The sequence below is a fragment of the Panthera uncia genome (genome assembly GCF_023721935.1).
Source record: "Panthera uncia isolate 11264 chromosome D3 unlocalized genomic scaffold, Puncia_PCG_1.0 HiC_scaffold_8, whole genome shotgun sequence".
NCBI lineage: Eukaryota > Metazoa > Chordata > Mammalia > Carnivora > Felidae > Panthera > Panthera uncia.
In genome coordinates, this window is record NW_026057586.1 from 83,056,277 (window position 1) to 83,070,007 (window position 13,731).

Below are 13,731 nucleotides of genomic sequence, written 5' to 3' on the forward strand. Positions count from 1 at the left end.
TCACTCTGCCACCTTTGTGTATGAAATCCTCACAAAACGTACAACTGCTTGCCAGTTAAACATTTCCTTGTGATGTGTTGGTTCACAAAGACTCCACAGTAAGATGTTACAGAAGAGTTTGTCAGGTTATAATGGACTCTAAACAGGTTTGGGGGAGGGAGAGGCAGGCGTAAAATTACATAACAATGGTTTTGTGCCAGATTTTTTAGTCTGTTTGTTCAGGTAGGAAGCTGATTCTCAGACGGACAAAGAACAGAGACATTTGTAATCTACCTCATTTTACTCCAAACCTAGGGTCCCTGGCAGTGGAGGCTGCTGATCTATGTCAGATAACAGAAGTAATTTTTTGGCATCAGTTCCATTAGATTCTTTTCTGCATCACACTGCAAAATGTAAAAACCACATATGAAAATCAGAACAATTTAAGGCTACAAAATAAAATTTTACAATACCTAAAAAAACTCCAAAGTGAGGGGGGGTAGCTATTATTTTTATTCCAGACTTTTTTTTTCCAGAGATTGTTTTACTTAAAATCTTAAAGTATAAAAAGCAATGAACAAAAAAAGTCACGCATTACACGAGGAAAGATTGCATAACTTTTAACTGTCTGAAAGCACCCAAACTCAAATGTTTGCAATCAAATACAAAAGCTACCTACTAGTCACAAGACCACAGGCCATATTGACGCATTCCAAAGAGCTGCTGAAGAAAGTCTAAATACCTTTATAAAAACTGGCAAAGAAAATGCTAAAAGCTATAGTGTGAACGTGCACTGAATTAGAGAACTCGAATGGGCTTTTTCCCTGCACGGGAAAACTCTTCTGCCTCCCAAGTAGCATAATGGATTTAAAGTAAATATGTCCACTTAACAAGCAGCTATTTCTAGATATGGCTGTTATACCAGATGATGATGTTGAGAAAAGCAGAAACCCATCCCCCATTTCGAGGAAGGCCAAGACAATATCTTTATTGACTAAATGTGAAAACGTGTCTGAGGTTGCAAGTGAGCTAGCAAATGGGCTGAGGGCCAATTCAGCCATCATTAAGTGTTAGAATGTGGAAAAACTGCCATCATTCATGTCCTCTTCACTGTCACTTGCTGTTGCCAGACCGTCAAAAGGGTGGTTGAAGCGTTCTTGCTGGTCAGAAGAAACTGCTCCAAAGAACATGCAAGAAAACTGGAGGGAAAGAAGTTACTCCACTGTTCATTCAAGTGAAAGTGCTCGTTAGATGCCCCAGGTACCAGCCCCTTTTCAGAAACCTGGCCAATACGGTCCCCTAACATTAACGGTGATGGTTCATGGAACACCCCAAACCTTCATGACTGGTCCAGCACATCCTAAAACAAAACCTTTCCCTGACTTCAAGGCACAGTTTGGGATAAGTGATGTGCTTCTGACTCTTCTAAGCCATTAAAAAAAAAAAATTTTTTTAAGTTTATTTATTTTGAGAGACAGAGTGGAGGAGGGGCAGAGAGAGAGGGAGTGTAGAGCTCTGTCAACACAGAGCCCAGTGTGGGGCTCAAATTCACGAACCATGAGACCTGAGCTGAAACCAAGAGTGGGACACTTAACTGAGCCATTAAAACTCACACCAAGGCAGTGGGAGACAAAGGGACCTTCTGCGGGCTACTTGACTAATTCATCTTCCCTTTCCCTCCTGCTTCAGCAGAGGCTACCACTCCCAGCTAAGGCCAATCCTTCCCTCCCTGTCTCTGCCTCCCAGGCCTCTCCTCTCTTGAATAGGAATATCACCACTGTAATCAAATGTCACTTATCTCTTTTTTTCTTAATACTTATTTATTTTTGAGAGACAGAGCAAACGGGAGGGGCAGAGAGAGGGAGGCAGAGGATCTGAAGCAGGCTCTGCACTGACAGCAGAGAGCCTGATGCCAGGCTCCAACTCTCCAACCGTGAGACCATGACCTGAGTTGAAGTCAGGCACCTAACCTATGGAGCCACCCAAGCGCCCCTCTCATCTTTAAAATATAAAATAGCCTTATCCCATTCCCCACTTCCAACCGTTGCCTGACCTCTGCTGTAGAGTTGTCTGCATTTACTGTCTCCATTTTCTCATTCTCCTCTTCCTCAATCCTGTCTGAAAAAGCTGCTGACCCCATCACTTCACAAACTGTTCTTGTGGTCACCCCAAATCACCACATCCTTGTCAATGACCATTTGGGGTCTTCATCCCATTTGATACTCACTGACTCTTCTCATACCTTCCCCCTGCCACACTCTCCTGGTTGCCTTTAGAATTTTCAGCTGGCTCGCCCTTTGAATTAGGGTTTCGCAGTCAGAACTACAGACATTTTGGGGCTGAGGGTTTTTCATTGTGGGGACGGTGCTGTGCAGCAGGGGATGTTGAGCGGCACCCACGGCCTCTATCCACTAGATGCCAGTAGCATTCCCCGCCCCCCACCAAATTGCAACATCCAAAAAACCCCTAGACATCGCTCTGTGTCTTCTGGGGAGCATAACCGCCCAGGTTAAGAACCACTGCTTTAGGGGCACCTTGGTGGTTCAGTCAGCTAAACATCCGACTCTTGGTTTCAGCTCAGGTTATGAGCTCACGGTACGTGAGATCAAGTCCCACGTTGGGCTCTGTGCTGACAGTGCAGAGCCTGCTTAGGATTCTCTGTCCCTCTCTCTCTGCCCCTACCCCACACTCGCATACTCTCTCTCTCAAAAATAAGTAAACGTTAAAAAAAAAAAAAAAGACATGGAGCCTGCTTAAGTGTCTCTCCTTCTTCTGCCCCTCCGAGGCTCTCATGCACACGCACACCCTCTCTTCCTCCCTCTCTCTCAAAAAATAAATAAAAATAATTAAAAATAAATAAATAATTTGCCTCAGTAAAACTGCACCCAAAATAATAAGCTACCTAGAAATAAGCCTAACCAAAGAGGTGAAAGATGTGTACTCTGAAAACTGCAAAGCACTACTGAGAGATTGCAGAGGACACAAAGAAATGGAAAGGCATTCCATGCTCATGGATTGGAAGAATAAATATTGTTAAAATGTCTATACTACCCAAAGCAATCTACTCATTTAGTGCAATTCCTACCAAAACACCAACAGCTTTTTTACAAAAATAGAACACACAATCCTAAAGTTTGTATGGAACCACAGAAGACCCTAAATAGCCAAAGCAATCTTGAAAGAAAAGCAAAGCCGGAGGCATCACAATTCCGGACTTCAAGTTAAATTACAAAGCTGTAGTAATCAAAACAGTACGGTACTGGCACAAAACCAGACACATAGATCAATGGAAGAGAATAGAAAATCCAGAAATAAACCCACAATTACATGGCCAATTAATCTTCAATGAAAGAATATCCAATGGGACAAAGAATGTCTCTTCAACAAATGGAGTTGGGAAAACTGGACCACTTACTTACACCATACACAAAAATAAATTCAAAATGGATTAAAGATCTAAATGGGAGACCTGAAATCACAAAAATCCTAGAAGAAAACACAAGCAGTAACTTCTTTGACACAGGCAGTAGCAACTTCTTTATAGACATGTCTCCTGAGGCACGGGAAACAAAAGCAAAAATAAACTATTGGGACTACATCAAAATAAAAAGCTGCTGCACAGTGCAGGAAACGATCGACAAAACTAAAAGGCAACCTACAGAATAGGGAAGTGGTTTGCAAATGACCTATCCAGTACAGGGGTAGTATCCAAAATATGTAAAGAATTTATGAAACTCGAGCACCTGGGTGACTCAGCTGGTTAAGCCTCCGACTCTTGATTTCAGCTCAGGTCATGATCTCACAGTTCGTGAGTTTGAACCCCACAACAGACTCCACGCTTACAGTGCAGAGCCTACTTGGGTTCTGTCTTTTTCCCTCTCTCTGCCTCACACCTGCTTCCGTGCTGTCTCTCTCTCTCAAAATAAATAAATATTTAAGCAGAAAAAACAACACACTTTTAGGAATTTGCCTTGAAGATACACTTTCGACAATATGAAAATACATGTGTAAAAGTTATTCGCTGCAGCTTTGTAACTGCAAAATATAAGGGGGGATTATCTAAATGCCCACATATAAGAGAATGGTTGAATGAATTATGGTACATCACAGGTGAAATACTACACAACTGTTGGGCGGGGGGGAAACATAGAAAGTGACAGGGAGTGATTTGCAGTACATACTAGTAGGTGCAAAAAGCCAAGCGGAAAACGGCATGTATAGTATAAGAAAGGAGAAGAAATAAAATATATGCATCTGCTCATTTGTGCAAAACTAACACAAATGATCAATGAAAAACTAATGAGATGTATTCTCTACAAAGGGTACAAAGAAGGGAGTGATGATCCCTTCTTTGTCTCTGCAGAGACGCTTGCATAGTTCTGACTTCTAGTGCTGTTCACGGGTCAGCACTCAAAGACCAAATCAACAAGGATTTGGGGAGAACCAGAATGGAAGACAAGCAAACAAAGGTATCCATATGATGATTAATATAACCATACTGAAATATGAGTGAAGGAAGAAACTACCCTAAGTAACTTTGAAAAATGGTCTTTTGAATATACACTTTATAGCTAAAGACACAAAAATGTTCACAAATATTATACCTCTGTTAGCAGATTCATTTTTCCAGGGGTATGGGTTAGCAATTCTGAAACTACGTTCTTGGACTGAGCAATAAGTAAACATGTTGTGGATAGTAACAGCCAAGTTTCTCATTGTCAGACAAAGGAGTTATAAAGAAAAGGGGGAGGCCAGTATGAACCCTGTGGTGTTGGACTGGAACTGGAGGTATCATTATGAATGCATGGGTTTTCGTGTACATATGTATGTATGTACACAAATAGATACAAAAATTGATCAGTATGTGTGTATGTGTCAATAAATGCATATGTTTCCTAGTTCTGTCTGCTGAGAGGCCCTAGAAGCAAGGAAACCCAAGTACAAAGGAGCACAAAACCTACTACCCACAAGTTGTTTTTGTCTACCATCCGCAATCAAAGGAACCAGGACTCTGGGAGGAATGGCTGATTCCATTTGGGTTGGAGTCAGAGAAATACAAGTTAAGCCTAGCACACTTTAAATTTCCCAAAAGTAAGTAAGTGCTCAAAAAATGCTGGAGACATGCCAAAGAGATAGTCTCCCAGTGGCCAAATATGGAGAGTTCAAGCAACAAAATAAATGATAGTTATGGATCATTACCCAGAAAGTAATATTAATATCCAAGAGTATTTTGTGATCTAAATAACTGAATAACAGAGGAGGGGAAGGAAAGTTATTAAAGTGCAATTTCATCAGATAATAGAAAAATTACCCACCAAAAAATTACCATTTGTCAAGCATCACAGTAATAACTATTTTAGACAAAAAAAAGCATCAATGGATGCTAAAATTAGTAGGCAAAAAGTAGGATGAGAAACAGGATATCCATGTAGTTTCAAAGTATCTTCCACCACGACACCTTCAATTACTAACAGAAAAAAGTACCCTTACAGTGGAGAGATCTGGCAGATAACACCTTAACTATATGATAAAAATTAGGATTACCAAGGCAAGTCTCCATCATGTGCCTCCAGATATGATGTAGAAGAACACAGCGTCATTCTGTTGTATTCTTACTAAAAATACACAGCTGGAATTTAACCATGAAGAAATCATCAGGAAAATTCAAAATCAGGGATATTCTAGTGAAGTGTCAAGGTAAAGAAAGGCAAAACAAGATTTAGAAAATGTTCCAGACTAAAGGAGACTGTTAACATTTAGGGAATCTGGGTAAATGGTATGTCGGAATTATATACTAAATTCTGTGAGTCTGAATTTATTTCAAAATTAAAAAAAAATTGATGTGCATGTGTACAAGTGTGAGTGTGTACATATGCACAGAAAAAGTCTTAACAGGTAGAGTAATAATAAAAGTGTTCATAGTGATCATCTCTGAAAATCTCTTATTTGTACTTTCTGATTTTTCTCTGATGAAATGATAATTGTACTGTTACACATAAATGTTAGCATTTGGAGAGTCTGCGAGAAGGGTATGTAGGAATTCTTTGTACTAATTTTGCAACTTTTTAGAAGTGAAATTATTTTAAAACGAAAAGTTAAAAATAAACGAAACAAACAGGATGGGCCATATTATCATAAGAATGTCACTAGCACCATAATGGCTACAATTTTAGTCTGGTTCACAGGTGATGGCCCTCTAGCGTGCACGGCAGATAACTGCTAATCAACTAGAGATACAACTTGAGTCATTCTCAGCTTGCCCAACCAAATGACTGACAGGTGGTGTTACTAGAGAGGAAACCCATCTGCCATTCCCGGCGTGGAGGGTGTTCTGCAATGGGGCAAGAGGGAGGGAAGGAGGAGGCCCAGTGAAGAGCATAGTAAATATCTTAGGGACGGTCCCCGAATGCCATTCTGAGGAGTTTAGGTGTAATCTCATGGGAAAAAAGGAATGATCCAAGAGTTTTGAAGACAGGAGAGTGACGTGTAAAAATAACATTTAAAATTTTTTTTCAACGTTTTTTATTTAGTTTTGGGACAGAGAGAGACAGAGCATGAACGGGGGAGGGTCAGAGAGAGAGGGAGACACAGAATCGGAAACAGGCTCCAGGCTCCGAGCCATCAGCCCAGAGCCCGACGTGGGGCTCGAACTCACGGACCGCGAGATCGCGACCTGGCTGAAGTCGGACGCTTAACCGACTGCGCCACCCAGGCACCCCTAAAAATAACATTTAATGAGCACCGACCATGTGCCAGCTCCATATATTGGTTCAATTAGTTTCCACAGTTCTAATTAATGGGTAGTATTATTATTATCTCCATTTTACTGATTAAAAAAAAAAAAAAAAAACTAAGACAAAGAGGAGTAACTTGTCCTAGTCACACAGCTAGTAAGTGGCAAGCAGGGATGTGAAGCCAGGAGCTCTAAACCTGGAGCCAGCACTCTGAACCCCTGTACTCCATCCTCAGCTAGAAGGTTTGCGCAAAATCTTCTAAAACACTTTGAGGAGAACCGGAGTGCAGGGGAATGGAGGCATGGAGGCATGGAGGCCAACCTGAAGGCTCACAGTAGTTTGGGAGGAAGATGGTATGGGGATACATACTTAACCATATTGCAATTTCAGTTTTGCAGGAATTTGCCACATTACGGTAAATAATTCCCTTTAAAAATAGAATTTCCTTTTTAGAATTTAAGTGACATGATAGGAAATTTGAAGAAGAGTACCTGTAATGGTGCTCATGGAGCTTACAGTTCTTTATACATGTCACTTTCCCTACTGAGGAAACGGGCAATCTCAGTGAATTTCAGGGAGGTGAAGCAGTCAGAAAATGTTTTTGTGTTGTTATCTGTGAAAAAGTAAGCACATAACGTGTGACCAAAAAAAAGAGGAGGGGGAAAACACTTTCATATAATCAAAGGACAAATTTCTGTTTTCACTTTATGGCCAAGCTAGGAATACAGAAGAGAAAACTGTCAACTGCTAGGAATGGAACAGGTATTCAGTAAACACTTACAGGGGCACCTAGGTGGCTCAATGGGTTGAGCTCCGACTTCAGCTCAGGTCGTGATCTCGCAGTCTGTGAGCTCGAGCCGCGCATTGGGCTCTGTGCTGACAGCTCAGAACTCGGAGCTTGCTTCGGATCTTGTGTTTCCCTCTCTCTCTGCCCCTCCCATGCTCACGCTCCCCCGCCCCCCCTCTCTCTCTCTCTCAAAAATAAACATTAAAAATTTTTAAAGAGGGGTGCCTGGGTGGCTCAGTTGGTTAAGCGTCCAACTTCGGCTCAGGTCATGATCTCAAGGTCAGTAGATTTGAGCCCCATGTTGGGCTCTGTGCTGACAGCCTGGAGCCTGCTTCAGACTCTGTGTCTCCCTCTCTCTGTGCCCCTCCCCCGCTCAAGTTCTGTCTCTCAAAAATAAATAAATGTTAACATTTTTTTTTAATTTTTTAAAGAAAAAATAAACACTCATAGCATCAAACTGAATAATAAATGGAGTTTACAACCCAATTTTACTATTCTAAAAATCTTTTATACAGCATAAAAGATAGTGACTTTTACAAATATTCTTTCTCCCTTCAATTTTCTAATTCTAAGAAACTCGTATTTCCAGTAAAAGTAGCTTGAATAAAACATTAATGTAAACATGTTAAATTGGGACTGGTATTTCAGATACTTCACTTTTCTAATAAATCCTATTTATCTTCAGCTCAATAGATATAATAAGGTTTAACACAACAGCACTCCATAAAGCTTATTATCCACCTAGTAAAATGTTGGTAGTACAAGTGTTATTAGCTGGGACTCCACTATGAAAAAATTTATGATGTCTGTTGGGATGAAATTTGTATTTGTACTACAATGAGTAAAGGGTTTCCCAGCCAAATTTGAAAACTAAAATGAGGACACTTATTTTAGAAAAGAAATTATATGACTTTAGCAAAGTATTTGTACTCACAGATAAGTATCTTGTAAGAAATCATAATTTATTCTTTTAAACAAGTGACCCAAATCTCTACTTGAATATACTTTGTTACTCAATGAGCAATTTTTAACTCTTTTGTACTGACAGTCTATATAAGTCAGTCTTTGCACCATCTCAGACTGGTTTCACCTCTGCCCTATCAAAAAGTAAGGATGAACTAATTTCAGGATATTGGGGTGAGCTTGGGCAAGGAGACTGCAAAAGGAGACAGATGATGAGAATTCCTGACTGAGACACGGTCGGGTCAGTCGCGTCTCAACGCTTTCCCTTTACCTTCCTCAGATACGGAGACCCTGGCACCTCCTCCGTGTCGCTGACGCTGCTTTCCGACACTTCACTCCTGTCTCCATTCGCTCTTTTCATTATGGGGCTGCCACAGTTTTCCAGTGCAGAGACATCTGTGAGAGTCTCCTTCGGATAAAGCCTTTTAGGTGCTACTTTTCTCAGGATACATTCTGGGGCCTTGCTGGTTACATTTTTACCAGCCTCTGAATTTGAACTCAGCGGCTCTGACCTGAGGTATTAAGAGATTAAATGAATGAACTGTTTGCCTGGAAATATATATTTTCATATAACTGATGAAGCAATATGGGATGACAGTGATAACACTGGTTTAGAGAATATATTGAAACAACACAGAACTAGTTGTTGAAAGTTAAAATTTACATATATGATTATTTAGAAATTCTCCCTACAGATTCAAATTCTTCAGTAAAGCAACCCAGTGTGCATGAGACAAACCTGTGATGTAGTAACAGGACCAAAAGTTAGAAAAAAAGTCAAATACTAAACATCTGTATGATAATATTTTATACAGTCAATAAAAATCATGTTTCCAGGGCCACCTGGCCAACTCAGTCTGTAGAGCATGTGACTCTTGATCTCACGGTTGTGAGTTCGGGCCCCATGTTGTATGCAGAAATTACTTAGAAATAAAATCTTAGGGGCGCCTGGGTGGCGCAGTCGGTTAAGCGTCCGACTTCAGCCAGGTCACGATCTCGCGGTCCGTGAGTTCGAGCCCCGTGTCAGGCTCTGGGCTGATGGCTCGGAGCCTGGAGCCTGTTTCCGATTCTGTGTCTCCCTCTCTGCCCCTCCCCCGTTCATGCTCTGTCTCTCTCTGTCCCAAAAAATAAATAAAAAACGTTGAAAAAAAAAATTAAAAAAAAAAAAAAAAAAAGAAATAAAATCTTAAAGAAAAACCATGTTTCCGGATCATAATCAGTGATACTGGAACATATTCACAATATATTCTGTGGGGGGAAAACAAGATAGAAAACTACATATGCTATATGATCCTGATCTTATTTTAAAATGCAAGTATATGCAAAATAAGAGAAAAAAAAGGTGAGGCAAATGTTAGCAGTAGCTATCTCTAGGTAGTGCAATTTTGATTATCTTCTTTCTACTCTTCTGTATTTTCCAAATTTCCCATAGTACCTTTAAGCTACTTTTACAGTGAAGAACCCTGCACCAAAAAAAAAAAAAAAAAAGTTACTAAGAGACAAAAAAAAGGGAAGGAAAAACAATGGCTGTCTCCTTGTCTGAGAAAGAGAGTTCTAGGCAGTGATAAAAACTGTCCGGTGAAGCTTAACACCATATCCCTCCTAAAAAATGACTACCAAAAATGGAAATGAGTTTTGGGTAGTAACAAAGATAAACCAAAACTATTAAATTCTGATCAGAACAGAAAAAGCAAATTTCTAACACATGACTGAGGATATCTCAATGCTAGTTAGGTCCTACCATAGCTCTTCCTGATTCGGTCAATCTGATCTAATGTTTTGTTCCTCGACTGTTTCCTAAATGAATGCCGATGAATTATTTCAGAATAAGATTGCAATGGCTTTTTCCCAAACAATAAAGATGTTGAAACATTGGCCTTACCTTTTTTGTTTTGGGGAAAGACACAGTGACTGCGGAGAAGATGCTCTACTTGGCTCATCAGCTAATGTAGCCAAAATAAAGTTAGCTTCCAATAACATATCATCAATACTTAAAGCCATAGGTCTAAAAAAAGGCAAAGTCAGAGCAAACATCATACACATTTTCTGATGGACACTGGGAAAACATTAAAAAATGACACTTAACTCAAGAGTAAAAGGAGATCATAGAAGTAGAAGTCCTTTTTGTCTTTTCACAAAGTTAACGCACTCCTAAGAGCCGAAAGGGACCTTAGACATCATCAGATCTGATTTCATAAAACACATCTATCCTAACCTAATCTCATTTGAAATTTTAGTTCTGAAATACCATATAAAATATCATAGCTTCATAGAGATTAGACTTATTTAAGCCATGTATAATTTTCTAATTAGGCAATTTATTCGGCACCATGTCAAATTTATAAGTGTTTTCACTCTGCAGAATATATCTTTCTCAATTACCAATTAAAAAATGCCCTGTTATGGCATCCTTCAAAATTCTAGTTTGATAAGTGTTGCTGATAAAGTAAGCAATTCCTGAGGTGTGAATTAACTGCAAAGCGATCCAAAGGGGTTTATTATTGATACATAACAACAATTAAAAAAAAAAAACAACTCAGAAAACTTCCCAAGGACTTACTTCCCAGGAAAATCAAAATGAATGGCTATAGGAGCATGTGTAGCTTCCGAAAACGTCAGTATTCCCTGAAAAAAAAATAAGAAGAAAAATAGTTGAAATCTTTATTTAAAAATTACCAGTGAAATTTTGACACAAATTTTTGTTTACCTTCAATTCTTTGAAGCAAAATGTTATTTCACTATCAACTCCAATTTGAAAGAAGTCAAACTCATCTGGGCCAACAAACATCTCACTGTACACAGAACTGGTCAAATCTGTTCGATATTATAGGAAAATAAAGAATAAAATTAGTTCCAGAGGTACTTGTGAAATTTTTTTTAAATGGTTTTTTTTTTTTTTTTTTTTTTTGAGAGAGAGAGAGCATGTGTGAGCATGGAGACACAGAGAGATGGAGAGAGAGAATCCCAAGCTGGTTCCACACTGTCAGCACAGAACCCAATGTGGGGCTCGATCTCACAAACTGTGAGATCATGACCTGAGCTGAAATCAAGAGTCGGATGCTTAACCCACTGAGCCACCCAGGCACCCCATTTGTTAAATTTTAATATGAAAATTCAACTGTAAGTGGTAGATTAAAAATAGCCACAAGTCCTTTGACATTCCTTCATTGAGAGATGGGGTCTGTGTCTATGTCCCCCTCTCCTGAATTTGGGTAGGAGGGCTCTCTGACTACTGCGACCAATAGGATATGGCGCTATAGGTGAAATGACCTGGTGCTGGTTTCTGAAGAGACTGGCAACTTCTACTTCCTCTATTCTCTATCCACTTCCTCTATCCTGTAACACTCACTCTTGGAACTCAGCCACCATGCTGAGTTCATGCTATATGAAGTCCAAGTTAATGGAGAGGCCATATCTATGCAGTCACTCTGGTTAACGGCCCAACTGTGTTCCCAAGATCAACTACCAGACATCTTGGATGTCTTCAGATGATTCCAGACCCAGCCGCTATCTAACTGCAATTGCATGAAAGACCCCCAAGTGAGAACTGTCTAGCTGAGCCTCATAAACCCACAGAAACATAAGTGACAAGAATAAATTATTTTGTTTTTCACTGCAAAAATGTTTGATATAAATGCTCAGAAATATATACACACACACGAGTACCTTTTCTTCCATTTTCTTTTTACACCTTACTTGAAGTGTAATTAACATACACTGTTATATTAGTTTCACATATATAATAATTCAACAATTCTATACATTCCTCAGTATTCATCAATATAAGTGTATTCTTAATCCCCTTTATCTATATCAACAATCCCCCTACTTACCTTCCCTCTGCCAACCACTGGTTTGTTCTCTACACTGACGAGAATGGGCAAGGGGCGCCTGGGTGGCTCAGTTGGTTAATTGTCCAACTTCGGTTCAGGTCATGATCTCACAGTTTGTGGGTTCAAGCCCCGCATCAGGCTCCGTGCTGACAGCTCAGAGCTCAGAGCCTGGAGCCTGCTTGGGATTCTGTGTCTCATTCTCTCTCTGCCCCTCCCCCACTTGTGCTCTGTCTCTGTCTCTCAAAAATAAACGTAAAAAAAATTTTTTTTTTTTTAAAAGAGAGAGAATGCTGGGGCACCTGGGTGGCTCAGTCAGTTAAGTCTTTGGCTCAGGTCATGATATCACAGCTCATGAGTTCAAGCCCCGCATCGGGCTCTGCCTGGAGCCTGCTTCAGATTCTGTGTCTCCCTCTCTCTCTGCCCCACCCCTGCTCGTGCTCTGTCTCTTTCTCTCCTTCAAAAATAAATGAACATTAAATAATATAAAAGAGAATGCTTTTTGTTTGTTTCTCTTCTTTGTTCGTTCATTTGTTTCTTAAATTCCACATGAGTGAAATCATATAGTATTTGTCTTTCTCTGATTGATTTATTGCATTTAGCATTATATCCTTTAGGTACACCCAGGTTGTTTTAAATGGAAAAATTTCATTCTTTTTTATGGCTGAGTAATAATTACATTATATACATACCACATCTTCTCTATCCATTCGTCTATGGATGGACTTGGGTTGCTTCCAAATCTTGGTTGTTCTAAATAATGCTACAGTGAACACAGGGGTGCATATATCTTTTCAAGTCAATGTTTACATTTTCTTTGGGTAAATACCCAATAGTGGAATTATTGGATCATATTGTATTTGGGGTTTTTTTTTTATGTTTATTTAAGAGAGAGAGAGACAGCAAGCACAAGCAGCGAAGGTGCAGAGAGAGAGGTAGAGAGAAGATCCCAAGCACAGAGCCCGAGACAGGGCTCAATCTCACAAACCATGAGAACATGACCTGAGCTGAAATCAAGGGGCAGACGCTTAACCAACTGAGCCACCCACATGCCCCTAGTATTTCAATTTTTAATTTTTTCAGGAAACTCTATACTATTTTACACAGAGGCTGCACCAATTTATATTCCCACCATCAGTGCACAAGAGTTCTTTTTTCTCAACATCCTCGCCAACACTTATTATTTCTATGTTTTTTATTTTAGCCATTCTGACAGCTTTAAGATGATTATCTCATTGTGTGTTGTGTTTTTTTTCTTTAAAGGAAGACAGACTACCACATGCAGCACCTCATTTGTATGTGTCTCAAGTCTTGGAAGCTTGACTACCCAAGTTCTCCTGCAAAAGGACCGTGAGAGCTTGTTTGAAGGTTGTAGCAGGGGAGAGCAGCTACTTGTATACCGTTGACCAAAGAACAGTCCTCTATCAGGGAAGGTCAT

At 39.8% G+C, this 13,731-nt stretch overlaps 1 protein-coding gene across 1 annotated transcript in view; it reads right to left on the reverse strand.

The window, feature by feature from the left end:
- Window positions 1-513: 513 nt before the first annotated feature.
- RAD9B (RAD9 checkpoint clamp component B) overlaps window positions 514-13,731 on the reverse strand; it is a 29,057-nt gene continuing 15,839 nt past the window's right edge. The window contains exons 7-11 of the mRNA XM_049619339.1: window positions 11,171-11,277; window positions 11,024-11,088; window positions 10,346-10,468; window positions 8,735-8,975; window positions 514-1,178 (exon numbers count right to left, since the gene is read on the reverse strand). Coding sequence (XP_049475296.1) covers window positions 1,050-1,178; window positions 8,735-8,975; window positions 10,346-10,468; window positions 11,024-11,088; window positions 11,171-11,277 — 665 coding nt within the window. The 3' untranslated portion in view covers window positions 514-1,049. The remainder of the gene's footprint in view (window positions 1,179-8,734; window positions 8,976-10,345; window positions 10,469-11,023; window positions 11,089-11,170; window positions 11,278-13,731) is intronic.